At 48.9% G+C, this 17,030-nt stretch overlaps 1 protein-coding gene across 1 annotated transcript in view; it reads right to left on the bottom strand.

Annotated features, from left to right (window-relative positions):
• Nucleotides 1-17,030, bottom strand: part of Tfcp2l1 (transcription factor CP2 like 1) — a 54,469-nt gene that overhangs the window by 11,675 nt on the left and 25,764 nt on the right. Inside the window, exons 3-8 of the mRNA XM_051147254.1 lie at nucleotides 11,792-11,868; nucleotides 11,001-11,106; nucleotides 9,959-10,065; nucleotides 7,004-7,156; nucleotides 3,852-3,962; nucleotides 1,707-1,798 (exon numbers count right to left, since the gene is read on the bottom strand). Coding sequence (XP_051003211.1) covers nucleotides 1,707-1,798; nucleotides 3,852-3,962; nucleotides 7,004-7,156; nucleotides 9,959-10,065; nucleotides 11,001-11,106; nucleotides 11,792-11,868 — 646 coding nt within the window. The remainder of the gene's footprint in view (nucleotides 1-1,706; nucleotides 1,799-3,851; nucleotides 3,963-7,003; nucleotides 7,157-9,958; nucleotides 10,066-11,000; nucleotides 11,107-11,791; nucleotides 11,869-17,030) is intronic.

Below are 17,030 nucleotides of genomic sequence, written 5' to 3'. Positions count from 1 at the left end.
GATGGTCCACCTTGACAGGACTTAGAATGGCCATGGAAACAAACCTCTATGGAGGGAGTCTCTACATCACTTTAATTGAGGTGGGAAGACCCACTGCAATGTGGGCAGCGCATCTCGTGGGCTTGGGTCCTGGACCACAGAGAAAGGAGAAAGGGAGCTGAGCAGAGCATTGACCCCTCGGCTTCCTGACTGTGGTGCTTATGAGCTGCTGTGGCTTCTGCACAGTGAACTGTGGGCCGAAATAGATCCTTCCTAGGTCACTGCTTGTCGAGTAAGGCCAGTGCAAGGCAATAGCTAACGTACCCACCAAGTTCCAGCCTAAGCTGACCAGAACACAGACCACACTCCTTCCAGTAATCCAGCACCCAGGAGGCTGCAGCTGAATCAAAAATCATCAACCAAATCCAAGCCAGTTGGGCACAGAAGGGCCACTTAGGAAGAAACACGTGGCCTTGGTTTTCCCAATAGGAAGGCATAGAAGTGCATGCCATGCAAACATGTTCGATTCCCAACACCTGCATAAAAACCTGGTGCAGCAGGTCACGCCTCTAATCCCAGTACTGGGACATGGGACAGAAGCTTCAGAGAGCAGGCACTGGCCAGCTAGTCTCACCGTGTCAGTGAGCTCTAGTGAGACCCTGTCTCAAAAAGTGAGATAGAGGAAGGACTGAGGAAGACATTCCGGCTTCCACATGCATACATGCGCACACCTACACTTTCATATGCACATACACATACAAGACCCTTGCAGGCAGAAATGACCCTCTCCCCAGCCATCAGCCATAACAGCAGCCCTTCCACTGTCTGTATCACAGGCACATCTTTCCTCATGACCTGGGTTGAACCCCTAACCTCCATCTGCATCAGGGAAAGCAGGGGTTAGGAAAGTTCAGAAAGTTGTTCCCCAAATGCTAGACATTACAGAGCAGGTCTGCCTGATCTGACCGGCCCTTTTCTTTTCTTTTTTTTATTCTATACTCATGAGAAGACATTTCCCAATGGTGAAATCAAGTTCACATAACTTGGGCTGGCCTTGAACTTGCTATATAGCCTTAAATGGCTGATCCTCTTCCTCTCCCACTGAAATGCTGGAATTACAAGTGCTACCACCAAACCAAGTTCTGGAGATCAAAGCCAGTGTTTCCTCTCCCAAATGAGCTGCAGCTCCATTGCCCAATCCTGAGTGTTTATCATAGACTGAGTGAAGAGCTGGGGCTCAAACCAGAGGCTCCTCACTCACTGGCTAACAGCATCCAGGACATTACTGCAAAGCCATCACAGTGATGCCAAGAGCCTCAGTCTGCACAGCCTGCCAGCTAGAATCTGCCGATGATGCCTGCGTTGTCCTGTCACTGTGTCCTCGAGGCCACATGGCCTACCTGCGGAGTCAGCCAAGGTTCCAGAACAGTGAGAGTTACTCAGAGAAACCATGTCTCAAGCAAAACAAAACCAAACCTCAAAAGCTAAATATGGGAACAGAAGTTGTAGCTCAATGGTAGAGTGCTACCTAGCATGCACCAGGCCCTGGATTCCACCCCCCTCCATGGGGAGGTAGAGAGAAAGAGCTAAATATGGCTGTGGTTGCTATACCAGTTAGCCACACTAAAACCCAAACAGATGCCAGGCCATGGGATCAAGGAAGACCAAAAAAGGAACCTCTACCCCACTGCATGCCAGGACCCCAAGGAGAGGAGGGTTGGACATACCCTTCACGGAGGCCAAAGCTGTTGGGAGAGCCATTGTAGCTTGGGGATGGAGTACTGTTCACCTGGTAGGCTACATCAGGCCATGGAGAGCACTGTGGGAAGAGACATGGCGGGGCAGTGTGACTCAACAGCGGTCTTGGGATAAGCTTAAGAGACAGCCCACACTCCTCAGGCCCTTCCAAGCAAGCATTCATGAGCACTGATGCCTAAGAGCCTGTTGTGTCACCATAGAGCTCACATTGACTGAGTGCTCACAGAGAGTAAGCCATGGCCAGTCAGATTACTAGGGTCACCTAACATGACACAAGAGACCCAGCATTCGAGAAGTCATCCTGGAGCAGGCAAACCATGAAATGCATCCGTTTGAGCTTCCTCATAGTGAACCAAAGGGGAAAAGAAGTATCATGCGATGCCAAAGCCTAAGGACAAAGACGACCAAAAGCCAACTGGTCAAATATATTTAAATATGTATTATTTGTATGTATGTATGTAAGACTGCTAAAAAGGAAAAGAAAACAGTAAAATTCAGAGCTAAAGCCCAGGCAGAGTGAGGAAAGTGCAGGCAGGGAGCACTATAGCAGGTCCTGGAACCCTTCCAAGACTGGCTCCTCCCGGCCAACTTGTATGGTTACTCCATTTGAGTACCCATCTGGGCTCCACAAGAAGAAAATGCATGATGTGAGCCTTCCCAAGGTGGACATTCCAATGCACAGGCCAAAACTGAAGGGACCCAGTTGGGGCTGTTGGAGAGAGAGCACAGACCTCCAGGGAAAGGGAGTGCCCAAGCCTGTGTTTCTTCCCTTCCCTCCCTCTGAGGCAGTGGCTTTGCTTGGAGAGGGCCAGTCTGAGCATTCCTAAAGACTGACTATCCCCCACCAAATGCCAGGCTGGTAAATATTTAACCATTGTGAGTGTGGGCTGGAATTTGTTGGTGCTAAATCCTACCAAGGGAAGAAATCTGATGAGCTGATAGAAGGGGTGTGCTGGCATCTCCCAAGGTCATAGTCTGGATTCTTTACACCAGCCATGCTGCGCTGTGCTCAGGGCCTACACAGCCATAGCACTCTCTCTTCTTTTAGGGAAGTCAGGGCTCAGCCAGGATGAGAAACATGGCACTAGATGGGTATATTCCCGGTTGCCTCATCAGTCAGGCATAGGCCGAGCTTGGGAAGACTGAATGAAACGCAGTCCTTGTGTCCTTCTGCTGGCACAGGGCAACTGGAAGTCTTCCTGTACCAGGTGCCCACTGTCATCCTCAGAAAAAATAAAGTGCCAGGACATACTTGGAAGCAACATTATTCTTATATCCTGTCTTATGCAAATATTCCTCCACATGTGGCTTAGCACATACACACACGGGCATATGCACAGCTGGGACCTAGCCACCCTCCTCTTGAATTTCTGTACCCAAGTCTCATCATCAACATAGCCCCAACCTTGCATGGCCACCCTGGGTCTTATATATGCCTTTAGAGTGAATCCAGTTAGTCAAAACCACCAAGACAATAAGGAATAGATTTTAACAAGACAAACAAACAAACAGGCTACGTAGTGGTAGCACACGCTTTTAATCCCAGCACTAGGGAGGTAGAGGCTGAGGATCTCTGTGAGTTCAAAGCCACCCTGGTCAACAGAACAAGTTCCAGGGAACTTGGGGTGGGGAGAGGGAGGGAGAGAGAATGGAGAAAGCGAGGGAGGGAGGGAGGGAGGGAATGTATTCCAGGGCTGAAGAGACACTCAGGTGCAAAATGATCCATTAAATATAAAAGACACAGTGCAGAAGAGTGTGCACTGCTGATGTACAGACACAGGCACGGGCTAAAGTGTGTACACACTGCCTTAATGCAGAGAAAGGCAGATACCCAGAGAACCAGAGACCCTGGGTGCCCAGAGCAAGAAGCTGGGAGTTGGGGAGAGCCAAGGTAGGGATTGATGGGGGAGATACTTTGAGTTGGTTCTGTTCTATATGCTGAACCACGTGACTGAACCAACCAAGGCAGCAGGGAGCTCAATGTGATCTCAGGATAACCCAGCAGCAGCCTCACTGGATGTGTGAACTGGGCTCTCAGCAAGCTCCTACCTATCTGAAGAGTACCAGGGCCATGGCCTGCTCCAGGCCCACTCCCAGCCGCAGCCCCGGCTCACCTCAGTGAGGATGGTGGTTTCATAGGACGGTTGGTACTTCTCCTTCTCCTGAGCTGTTCTTTTCTCCATCTTTTCCCGGTCGGTCTTCTGTTTTCGGTCAGCTCCCTTTGGCTGTAAGTATAGAATACAGAGTCCACTTAGGCCAGAAAGAAAGCAGCCATTGTGCGGGGAAGGAAGACCAAGGTCTGCAGGCTCACACTTCAACCTGGGCCCTAGAGAGCAGGCAGGATAGCTCTCATACCTCTCATTTCTTTTTCTTTCTGCCCCTGGGATCTTTGAGCCTACCACTTGGCACCTCAGCATTAGGAAAGATTGCTACCAATGGCCACTTGCTTCTGGAAAGAGCCATGAAGACCCAAGATAGGATATGCCACTGTGCTAGGGTGACAGATGGAGACTGAGGGAGGTGACCCTGCCTGTGCCTGCTTCCACTCTGCTCAGGCGCTGGCACACCCAAGCCTTCAGTACATCTCTGTCTCAATGGCACCTGTCTTTACTGTGGCTACATGATGATGCAAGAGGTTGCAGAATCTATTGCTTACTTGCAAAGAGTGCCCAATCTCACAGCCACCAACCGTAGTTTCTTCTTGACAAACCAGAGGCCTGGGGCACAGTCCCTCCCTCCTGTGTCACCTTCCTTGTGCCTCGCAGGGTTTGCACCTTGCTTGGCAAGCACAGGTACAAGACACAGGGCCCCTTGATGTGCAGATACTAACAATTAGTTCAGGTCTAGTGGCCCCACAGAACTTTCATCCCAGTGTGCACCTTCCTCAGGGGATGCTTTTTGGTTCCTTGCTCGAGGGCTTTTAGGGAAACCTCCCTCAGGATGACACCAACCCCAGGTGAAGAAAAGCTGGCAGTGAGCCACACAGGGACAATAGCAGTAGGTATGGTATTCAATGTGAGCATCAAGGAAGCTGTCGGGGACCAGGGTCATGGCAGCCACAGCTAGCCCCTGCTCGAGTACTAAAGCCCTGTACTCAAGTGGCTTCTCCTCCTCGCCTTGGAAGCTATAGGTGAGGTAGGTATAGCCAGACCATGCATGCATGCTGGGTACAGCTCTCCACCTCATGTCCTTCAAGGAACTGGCAGGTCAGAACAGGTTGGCTTTTTCTTTCAAAAACTCAACATATTAAGAACCCAAATTTGATCCTTCTGAAACCAGGTAAAAAGGACAGGGCATAGTGACAAGACGCTTGTAATTCCAGAGGTAGGGAAGCACACCAGTAGATCCTTTAGCTTGATGGGGTAGTTCAAGGTTCATTGAGAGAACCTATCTCAAAAATAAGGTAGAAATCTGATTGCCCTCTAACCTCTACACACGTGTACTCAATACCACCACCACACACACACAATACGCCCCTATACACACACACACACACAGAGAAAAAAATGTACAGTTAACATGCCTGCCATGGACTTAAAGTGCCAGGCCACACAGGGAGTGAAGGCTGTCTTGCTTTCAGGGAGGAGATGGGGGGCAGCTTCAATGGCTCAGCCCCCAGGTGTGTCGCTAATTTCTGTCTGTCCCTGCTCAGGAAGACCACAGGACCTTGCTGCCTCTGTAATAACAACCCTATCTGAAACTGACTCTCTCCCCTGGGCTCCAGCGCCAGCAGATGTTTCCAGAAGGCTCCAAATCCACATGGGTGTGAAGAAGAGGATTCTGAGACATATGTTAAGTGTGGTCACCCAGAGTGACCCCTTATGGGAGGGGGTTCCGCTTCTCCACAGGTGGACAGAAGCAGGTTAAACCTGTTGCTCACAGGCTAGCCTCATGCTAAAAGAATGGCTAGCATGCTGCACCTTCCATTTCCCCGAGGGCATTAGGGACTGTGAGTAAGAACACTGGCTCCCACCTTCAGGAAACAATCAATCCAGATGAGGCGATAAGACCCAGCAATGAGAGACAGCAGGAGAGGAGGAGGCTGGAGGGACTTCTCTGAAGAGGTTTCTTTCTTGAAAGTGAATGTATTTTTCCTGGTCCTTGTGACAGAACTCAGGACATCCTTGCATGCTAGAGCTAATTCTCTATCTCCAAGCTACGACCCAGTGTTTTTGAAGAGAGAGCTAGCCTTCTCTTCCAAAGTAGATGAGTCCTGGTGGAGTGCCTGCAGGCCATGTAGGAGCAAGGGCCTGGGTTTGCAACCCACAGGCACATAAAAAGCCAGGTGTGGCAGCATTCGCCTTTAATGGTGCTGCTGAGGAGGCAGAGACAGGCGGATCCCTGGAGCTCAGCCCTCAGTTAGTCTTACTGAATTGGTGAGCTCCAGGGTCAGTGAGAGACCCTGTCTCAAAAACTAAGGAGGGCAATGAGCTGGTGAAATTGCTCAGTGGGCAAAGACAAAAAGCCTGGTGATGTCGGTTTCCATTCCCAGGACGCATGCAGTAGAGGGAGGGAGCTGACTTCTGCAGGTTGCCCTCTGACATCTACAAGCACACAGTCAAGAACACGAGTGTGAACACACATGCTAAATAAACATTAAGATTTTCAAAATTAAAGAAAAAAATGAAGGCGGAGAGCAGGCAGCATCAACCTCTGCATTCCCCAACACACACACACACAAACACACACACACACACACACACAGAAACGTCATTGACCTAGATTGCCAAGAATGGCCCTCTTGACGTCATGTTTACTTCTTTTTTTTTGTTTTGTTTGAGACAGGATCTCACTCACTATTGGTTTGCTTGGTTTCAGTTTGTTGTTGTTTGTCAAGACAAGGTTTCTCTGTGTAGCCCTGGCTGTCCTGGACTCGTTTGTAGACCACACTGGCCTCGAACTCACAGAGATCCACCTGCCTCTGCCTCCTGAGTGCTGGGATTACGGGTACCGCTTACCCCTGCATTTGCCCTCATTTTTAAAGAGACACTGGATAGGAGAACATACGAATACCTGTGAAATGCTTGGAGTCAGGGGAAATATAACTGTAAAAAGATGAAAGCCGGTCATTCTTGCAAAAGCAGAGCCTTGTACTGACAGTGGGCGACACCCCTTCCCAACAGTTTGAGTAAGAAGAGAAGACCGGGCAGAAGCCAAGAGAGCAGCCTCAGCTTATGGCGGCCACACGCCCAGCTGGGTCTATACTCTCAGCAACAGCTGCCTGGAGGGTGGCTTGACCAGGGCTGGCTGTGTAAGTGCATCCTACCTTGAACACCTTGATCTGGCAGCTGGCAGAGTGCAGATGCTCCGTGTACTCCCCATTCTCGTTCTGCTTAAACGTGTCAATCTGCACCCGAAAAGGCACTCCCTTCTCACCCCCGTGCTTCCTGGGGGTGAATTCCGTGCTGATACAGTGCACCTGGGAGGGGAGTGTGGGGGCCTGGAGTCAGGTAGGGGAGGGGAGTCCCCCAAAGAGGTGACCATGCCTGCTTCAACCCCTGCTCCGCTTAACTCTCCGCTTACCCCATCAGGCCCAGGTTCCCGGCCTCCAGCCACAGAACACACACCATCCCACCTCTGTCCCTTTACTCTGGAGCTCTGTCTGATCAGTTAAACCCTCATCATCGTTCCCGGCCACTAAACACAGCAGCCACACCACCACCCCTCACCTAGGAACCTTTCCCTTCATAAATCCTAGACTCACAGGGCAGATGAGCACAGCCCTGTCCTGTCCTGTCGCTCTTTGACACCCTGGTGTCCTGGTTACTGAACAAGTCTGGAGCCACAGTCGGAATGCTAAAGCCATCTCTGGTGCCTATGTGTTGTTCTGATACCTATGTGTTGGGCTAAAATACAGGATTACTGCGATACAAAAGCAAAATCTGCAACAAGAATATTGTCTTTAAAAATTTTTATCAAAAAAAAAATTTTATCGGTGTGTTACTGTGCTCCTGTGTTTCTCTCTCTCTCTCTCTCTCTCTCTCTCTCTCTCTCTCTCTCTCTCTCTCTCTCTCTCTCTCTCTCTGTGTGTGTGTGTGTGTGTGTGTGTGTGTGTGTGTGTGTGTGTGTGTACATACCAATGTGCATGTGCAGTGAAAGACAGATGTTAATATTCCGGTCTTCAAAGTTGATCCCTATTCAACTTTCTTTGTTGTTTTGTAGTTATTGTTTGGTTTTGTTGGTTTTTTGTTGCTGTTTGAGACAGATAACCCTGGTGACACTGGGACTATAAAGGCTCACCATGGTGGTCCTCACTTAATTTCTTTTCTTTTTTTTTTTAAAGATTTTATTTATTATTAAGAATACAGTGCTCTGCCTGCATGTATGCCAGCCTGCCAGAAGAGGTCATCGGATCACATTATAGACGGTTGTGAGCCACCATGTGGTTGCTGGGAATTGAACTCAGGACCTCTGGAAGAACAGACAGTGCTCTTAACCTCTGAGCCATCTCTCCAGCCCTGCATTTAATTTCTTAAGCCAGGGTTTCTTACTGAACCTACAGCTCATAGATTTGGCTAAGCTGGTGGACAAGCCCCAGGGCTCCTGTTGTCTCCACCACTTCAGCACTGGGGTCAGGCTCTTGCAAGGTGAAGATCAAATGCAAATCTTCATGTGTACACAGCAAGCACTTTGCTAACTGCCTCTAGCTTTTCTTGAACCATTTTCTTTTTGTTGTTGTGTTTTGGTTTGGTTTTTTTTTTTTTTTTTTTTTGGTTTCTTGTTTTCTTGTTGTTGTTGTTGTTGAGACAGGGTTTCTTCTCCGTGTAGCTTTGGCTGGCTGTACTGGACTCACTTTGTAGACCAGGCTAGCCTCACCTCGAACTCACAGAGATCCGACTGCCTCTGCCTCCCTGAATGCTGGGATTACATGTGTGCACCACCGAGCCTGGCTCTTGGAATTATTTCTTATCTGCTTATAGGTAGCACACACCTATAATCCTAGCACACAGGAAATTGAGGCAGACAGTGTGGTCAAGGCCAGCTTGAGTCTCCACAGAAAGACCCTGCCTCAAAAAAACAAAAATGGGGAGGAAAGCATATATGTATCCTCATACAGCAAGCTGGGCTAGTGCCCCTCCACAGGCTACGGCCATGCCCTTGGCCACCATTACCCCAGATGGTAGGTAATACAAGGCAGGAGCCACACCAGGTGCAAATAACGAACTCAAGAAGAGCAACTAGAACGGGAGAACATTCCTCTCCAATTATCACACCAGCAAACACTGACCTTATGAACGTTTGTTATTGCCAGGCATGGTGGCATACACCTTTCATCCTAGCACTTAGGAGGCAGAGGCAGGCATAGCTCTGTAAATCTGAGGCAGCCTGGTCCACACAGAGCGATAGTTCTCAGCCTTCCTAATAGTCCTCATATCGTAGCAACCCGTGACCACAAAATTATTTTCATTACTATTACATAACTGTAGTTTTGCTAGTGTTATGAATCTGTAAATATCTGATATGTGACCCCCATAGGTTGAGAACCACTGACACAGAGAGCTCCAGGACAGCCAGGGCTACATAGAGAGACCCTGTCTCAAAAACCACAAAAACAAACCCCAAAAAACCTTGTTGCATTTTTTATTTACTGTGTGTATGTAAATGTGGATTGCAGGTGGCTGGGTGCAGGGCAAGGAACCATGTGGAGGGTCTGAGGAGCTTTAGGGAGTCAGTTCAAGCAGTCTCATGGCTCTAAAATACTGAATCTTTTTTTTTTAATGGGGTGGTGTGTGTGTGTGTGTGTGTGCGTGTGCGTGTGCGTGTGCATGTGTCCAGGTAGAGGAGAGGTTAGAAAGGTTAGAGATTGGGTGTGATACCTCAGATGTGGTCTACATTGTTTTTTGAGCCAGGGTCTCTTTACTGGCCTAGGACTCACCAGTTAAGCTAGACTGACTGCAGTAAGTTCCAGGACACCTACTACCTGCTTTCACCTCCCCAGCACAGCACATCCATTCCAGTGTTTCTTATGTGGGGGACTGAACTCAGGTCCTCAGGCTTTGGGGGCAAGTACTTTACTGACCGGGCCATCTCCCTAGCCTTGGAAATGACAAATCTTTTCTTAACCTCACAGCATTCTGGAAGCACGAATACAAACCTAACTCCGTATCACTCCAAGCCCTCGCCTAAACACTGCTGACCGGGGTCCATCCATCCTCTGTCTTCTTTGAGGTACTCTCCCTCCTACAGGAGGTCATCTCGGCTAGCTCTCGTGTTTGCTTACCTGAATAAACGCAGATGCTCTCTTTGCGGGATCCCACAAAAACTCCACAGCATTCAGTTGGGTTGGGCTGGCCCTGGGGTCCAAGATGCCGACAGACAGTGGGATATCTGCAAACACACGCACACACAAAAGAGCAGCCGTCAGCCTCTCCAAAATACTGAGGGGAAGGGCCCCCAGATATAGGCCCCAACTCCTTCACTGTGGTTTGAAAACGGCAGCTGATCTGGAACCTAAACTTTGCCCAACCCTATTGGCAGCTGGCCTGGCAGAAATGGCTGTGGTCTGCTTGGTGCCTTAGTGACAAGTTTCCCTTGATTTCCATCTGGAAGGAATTGCTGATGCCCTGGCATACAGATCCTGTCATCAACTCAGCTTTTGAATCGCAAAGCGGGTGGGTGACCTGTACCTGAAGCCCTCGAGTTTTGCGTTTTGCGATGGTCCTATCCCTCCCCTAGCCACTTACCCAAACCCTTGACGGAGCTGGACATGGTGGCACACAGTGTACTCAGGAGGCAGAGGCAGGTGGATTTCTGTGAGTTAGAACTCAATACGGTCTACCTGGTGAGTTTCAAGCTAGCTAGGTTGCTCACCCTTTAAGGCCCTATATTTTACAGAGAACTCCTTGAGGGTAGCACCCAGTGACTTGGGTCACCACTGGAAGTTCTCATGACTTCTCTCTCTCTCCCCTGCCTCTCTCCTTTCTCACCCCTCCTCCGTCTCTCCCCCTCCTTCCTTCCTTAGTAGATGGGTGTAGGGAGTATTCATGCCTCAGTGTGTTTAAGTTGTAGAGACTGTACTCAGGTCCTCCTGCCTGGGCTTACCAATTGAGCCATCTCATCAGTCCTCTTTCTTTCAGACTCACTATATATAGACCATCATGGCCTCAACCTCAATGTCTTTCTGTCTGTGCATCTCCAGTCCCAGGATTGCATGTATATGCCACCATGCTGGGCTTCCCTGTGAGCATAAATCCAAGTGGCAGCCACAAAGAAGCCCTGCATAGCCCAAGCGTCCAGGGTTGGTGCTGGCTGGGGAGACTCACCGATGTCCAGGATACGGTCCCCAGGCCGGCTCCACCGCCAACCCTCCAACTGCTGGTACTCCGTGTACTGCAGCCGGCGGTCATGGAAAACTACCCGGATGATACTCTGTGGAAGGCAGATGTTGAAGATGGCTGTGTAGGGGCTGGGGGGCCTTCCTAAGAAGAGCATGCATTCCTGCCCCAGCCAGGGAAACCCTCTGCCCCTCTCCAGCTCCTTTTCCTGGGGCTTCCTTTCTTCAGAACCCCAAGACCATGGACAACAGTGAGAAAGGGGATGCCTTTCATGGTTTCCAGAATTCTGAACAGCTTCACGTATACGACCAATGTGCTGTTCTATAAATGTAGGAAAGGATCGATTGAAGGCAAAATTAGGCCCAAGCTTCTGTCTACATAACACAGAGCAGCCAGGCGTGGCGGCGCACGCCTTTAATCCCAGCACTCGGGAGGCAGAAGCAGGCGGATCGCTGTGAGTTCGAGGCCAGCCTGGTCTACAAAGCGATTCCAGGACAGCCAAGACTACACAGAGAAACCCTGTCTCCAAAAAAAACCAAAAAACAAAACAAAACAAAAACAAAAACAAGCAAACAACAAAAAAACCACAGAGCATACTCCACCAATGCAAGCCACCCCACCCTGGTCCCATCTAATCCCCATGGGGAAAGTGCACTCCAGGAACTGGGATGGGACTGGGAAGAAGGCTGCCTTCCCTTTGATTCCTTCCTATCATCCTCAGCACTCAGACCCACAGTGCTCCTCTAGCATGTGAGGGGCCAGCCCTGAGGCTCACTCACCTTCACATATTTCGTGTTCAGATCTTGGAAGTCTCCTAGCTTCCGGTTCTCCAGCAGCCGGATTTCATATGACTGACCTGAGGGAGGGAGCAGTACATCTTCCATTTCCTTTTTGTTTTTGTTTTTGGAGACAAGGTTTCTCTGTATAACAGCCCTGGCTGTCCTGGAACTCTCTTTGTAGACTAAGCTGGCCTCGAACTCACAGAGATCCACCTGTCTCTGCCTCATGAGCGTGCGTCACCACGCCCAGCTCTAAATTTTTAATAAAAAAAAATCAATCCCTCTGGGCCAGAGAGATGGCTCAGCAGTTAAGAGCACTAGCTGCTCTTCCAGAGGACCTCAGTTCAATTCTCGGCTCTTACAGTTCCAGGAGATCTGGCCTCTGAAGGCACCAGGCACATGTGTGCTGTACCAATACATGCAGCCAGAGCACCCATACACATAAAGCCATTTTAAAACAATTAAATATCAAATTTTCAGCCAGGCACGCTTGGCATTTGGGAGGCAAAGGCAGACAGGTAGATTACTATGAGTTGTAAGCCATCCAGGGCTACACAGTGAGGCCTTGTCTCAGAATAAATAAATAGTCCATCTCTCAGGTCTTTATTTAAATGTGTACAGCTGCTATGACATGCTTAATAAGGAAAGACTTTCCAAAGAGGAGATTTCTAGAAATGACCCAGTGACTACTGGACGGCTTCACCGGCTGCTACTAGAACTGCGGAGAATGCTGATGCAACCTAGAATCTGAGTATCGGGGAAACTGAGGCAGGAGGATTGACAGTTCAAGGCCAGCATAGGTCATGTACTGAGAGTCTGTCTCAAAAAAACTGAGGGCTAGTGAGATGGTGGAGAGAACACACTACCACAAATTGTCTTCTAACCTTCATACTCACCACACACACAAATGTATAATATTTTAAACAAACAAACAAACAAACAAAAACGCAACTAGGCAGGTGCAGTGGTACACAAATGCAATCCCAGCACTCAGGGAGGTGGAGATAGGCATGGCAGATCTTTGTGAGTTTGAGGCCAGCCTGGTCTACACAGTGAGTCCAGGACATCTCAGGCTACACAGAGAAACCCTGTTTTGAAAAACAAAAAACAAAATGAGGAGGAGGAGGAGGAAAAGAAGGAGAAGGAAGAAACAACTAGTTAGAGGAACACCTACACCCTCCTTCTGCACTGAGGTGAATAGAATCCATCCAGTTATGGAAACTGGGAATGTGGCCTTAAATTAAGACAGATAGTCTCAGAAGACATTAAACTAAGGATTCTAAGGCAAGGTGATAATCAGAGAAAGCCCCTGGGCCCTGAACCCAATGTCCCACACACAGTGAGACACACAGAGGTGGCAGAGAGGGAAGGAAGGATATCTGCAGTAAGGAAAAGACATGGCCACAAGCCAAGGGACTGCCAGAAGGTTAGTGGCCAACAGTGGCACCTCCCATGGGTGCCCAAGCCCAGCCCTGTGACTCTCCCTTTCATTGGTCAGAGCTGGGAGAACCAGCTGCCAAGAAAACAAGGCAAAGAGCTGGAACTCAAACCATTGGTGCAAATATTTGCTGAGCAGCAATCACACAGACAACACTGTGCAAACCCTGGGGCCTTGGGAGTATGTGGAAGGGCCCCCAGCTAGCCTGTGGACCACAGAGCTTCCTGATCCATGACCTGATACGGCTGTACAGAGTCATGCTCCCTTCTCGACTCACACTGTGTTCACATGGGTGGGTGTGTCTGTTTGTGCATGTTGAATGTGAACAGATGCTCTTCTCTATGGGTGTGTATAGGAGTGCGGTGTATGCATGTAAGCTTGGCAGCCAGAGGACAATAGCTGTCCTTCCTCAGGCATCAGCCAACTGGCCTGGAGCTTTCCAAGTTGACCACCCTGGCTGGTCAGAGACCCAGGGACCCACCGGTCTTCACCTCACTCACCATGCCCATTTTTTTTTTTTTTAAATGTATTTGAATGCTGGGAATCAAACTTAGCACCAAGCATTTTTATCAGCTGAGGTATGTTCTCAGCAACTAAGACTTTTAAGCTTTTCTGGGCCCCTGAACCAAGAGTCTATCTAGCACTCTCTAGGCCTGGACATACTAAGGGCCTTCCACACCCTAACTGGTTTTTCCAGTGTCCTGGCCTTTGCTGAAGAATGCAGATGGTATTGGCAGAGGCCCAAGGCCCAAGTGGTCATTACATGAGTGTACAGGCCCCTAGGGAGCCAATTAGCACCGGCCCCAGGCTCTTCAGGGTGACCTCCACTCAGGCCAAGCAGTGGCAACTCCTGCCAGATGGAGAATTGTTTCCAAGTCTGTACCAGGAGGCAGCACCGGCAGGTCAGACCCATGGTATGGGTTCTAAGCCAGGATCAGATGGTGAGCTTCTCCATCACGATAGGACTCTAGCCCAAGTTCTTCTCCATGGAATCTTCCTGGCCTTTCCTCTCAACTATGCATGCCAAGAGTTTTCTCCAGCCACCCTGCCCCTCCCAAGTCACCCTGTACCTCTTGGCCAGCTGCTCTATCCAGTATACCTCAAGACTAGCACGCTAAGCCTGGTGTGGTGGCACATGCCTTTAATCCCAGCACTTGAGAGGCAGAGGCAGGCAGATCGCTGTGAGTTCAAGCCCAGCCTGGTCTACAAAGTGAATCTAGGACAGCCAAGGCCACACAGAGAAACCCTGTCTCAAAAAAACAAAACAAAACAAAACAAAAGACTAGCACACTAGGGCTAGAGTGACCTCCCCACCCCTCACAGGTGGTCAGGGTCACATGCTAGCTGATGAGCATGGTCACATAGACCAAATTCACCTTGGGTGGCCTAGCCAGAAGGACCGTTTTGTACCAGTTTTACACATCTGTTGGAGGAGGGGAACTGGCTCTCTGAAGGCCTGGATCATACATGTGTGGTTCCTCTATATAATTATTGTTTGGGTTTCTGTTGTTGTTGTTTGTTTGTTTGTTTGTTCTCACTGCAGCACTGCTTGGCACACTATGCAGAAGCTTCAATGTGGTTTCATATGCTGTGTGTGTGTTTATGTGTAGGTATGAGTATCTATAGTGTTCTTATGGGCAAATATGTGCACATCCATGGAGGCTAGACTGTGTCCTTCCTCTCAGCCACTCTCCACCTTATCTTTTTGATTGGTTTGGGTCTCTGTTCACTTGACTGGTTGGTTGGTTGGTTGATAGTGTTTTGTTTTTTGAGGCAGGTTTCTCCGACTGGCTTGGAACTTCTTTACAGAGCAGGCTGGGGTTGAAGTCACAAAGATCTTCCTGGCTTTGCTTCTCAGATTATGGGGTTAAATGAATTTGCCATCATGCCTGCTTCTTTACCACTTGAAGTTCACCAATACAGCTAGATTACTAGGCCAGCAAACCCAGGGGATCCACCAATATTTACCTTCTCCATACCTGAAGTACTAGGACCAGCTTTTTTTTTTCTTTTCTTTTAAGATTTAATTTAAAATTTTATTTGCTTATGTATGCACCCTTAGAGGCCAATAGAGGGTGTTAGATTCATTGGAACTGGAGTTACAGGAAGTTGTGAGCCTCCTGGTGTGGGTACTGGGTCCTCTGAAAGAATACCAAGTGCTCATAAACTAAGTCATCTCTCATCCTCATCACGCCCACCTTTGTGTGTGTCCCAGGGGTTCAGTTCAAGCCCTCATGTTCACCCAGCAAGCATCTTTCCACCTAAACCATTTCCCCAGTCCCAATTTCAAATTCTTTACAATGTTCCTCTATGTTACAGCTATGGGATTTTGCAAAAGTTTTAACGCACTTCTACTCTCAAATGTTTGTAATTTTCCAGGTACATCTAACAGTACAAGAAAGGGATAGGAAGAAGCAGAATTTGAATACTTTTTTCAATGACAAAGAGATGAGAAGGCTGGGCCCGCTCATCCTGATAACAGACAGGGCATGTGAAACAAGGCTGCAGCAGGTTGCGTGGTCAAGGGAGGGAGGGAATAGGACAGCAACTCCAAGCAAAAGTACAGCAGACACGGGGATTTCCTCTGGAGAACATTAACAGCTCCACTCGCTCATGGGAGCGCAGGGGTGCCAGAGACTGCTGGGATGTTGATTTGCTGAGGTCTCTCAATGAGCCAATAGCAGCACTAGGCACCAGGAGCCCCACTGGATTGACGCACAGAGGCTCCCAGGACAAGCTCAAACACTTAGTGGGTGACAGGGCCAGGCAGTTGTGTGTCGTTCTCTTTCAACTGTTCCCAGCTGGACGGCATATGCTTACAGCTATCTAAAGTATCTTATAATCTATGTCCACCAAGTTAAGCAATTATTTGAGAACGGAAAGGGAAAAGAAATTATTATAGGAAATGAGAGTTTTTACTTCAGAGTTACAATGCAGAAGGGCTCCTGAGTTGTCTTGTGTCTGACATAGGGTCCCCATATAACTGAGAGTGACCCTGAATTTTTAATCCTCCTGCCTCCACCTCCAGAGTGTTGTGATTGCAGATTACAGATACACCATCGTCCTCAGTTTATGGAGTGGTGGGATACTGGGGGTCAAACCCCAAGCTTTGTTCATCTTAGATGAACACTACAAAGTTGGTAGCCACTCTCAGCCTCAGCCAATCAAGTCACTTTTTTTTGGGGGGGGGGGCTTTTCGAGACAGGGTTTCTCTGTGTAGCCTTGGCCATCCTGGACTCACTTTGTAGACCAGGCTGGCCTCGAACTCACAGCGATCCGCCTACCTCTGCCTCCCGAGTGCTGGGATTAAAGGCATGCGCCACCACGCCCGGCTTCAAGTCACTTTTTAAACTTGAATCAATATCTTTTTTTTTTTTTTTTAAGATTTATTTATTTATTATGTATACAGTATTCTGCCTGCATGTCTACCTGCATTCCAGAAGAGGGCACCAGATCACATCCTAGATGGCTGTGAGCCACCATGTGGCTGCTGGGAACCAAACTCAGGACCTCTGGAAGAGCAGACCATGCTCCTAACCGCTGAGCCACCTCTCTAGCCCTTGAATCAATCTTAAAGCATGTATCACATCTTCAAATTAAAAAAAAAAAAATCATATTCAAATGGGTGTGGTGACACACGCCTGTGATCCCAGCAGTTGGGAGGCAGAGGCAAGAGAATCTCTGTGATTTCACAGCCATCCTAGACTACAAAGTGAGTTCCAGGACAGCCAGGGTTACACACAGAGAAACCCTGTCTCAGGAGAGAAAAAAAATCATAACAAAGCCAGGCGTGGTGACACA

The sequence above is a fragment of the Acomys russatus genome, chromosome 6 (assembly GCF_903995435.1).
Source record: "Acomys russatus chromosome 6, mAcoRus1.1, whole genome shotgun sequence".
Classification (NCBI taxonomy): Eukaryota; Metazoa; Chordata; class Mammalia; order Rodentia; family Muridae; genus Acomys; species Acomys russatus.
Note: the sequence above shows the minus strand (reverse complement) of the source record. Positions and strands in the feature narration are given on the sequence as shown.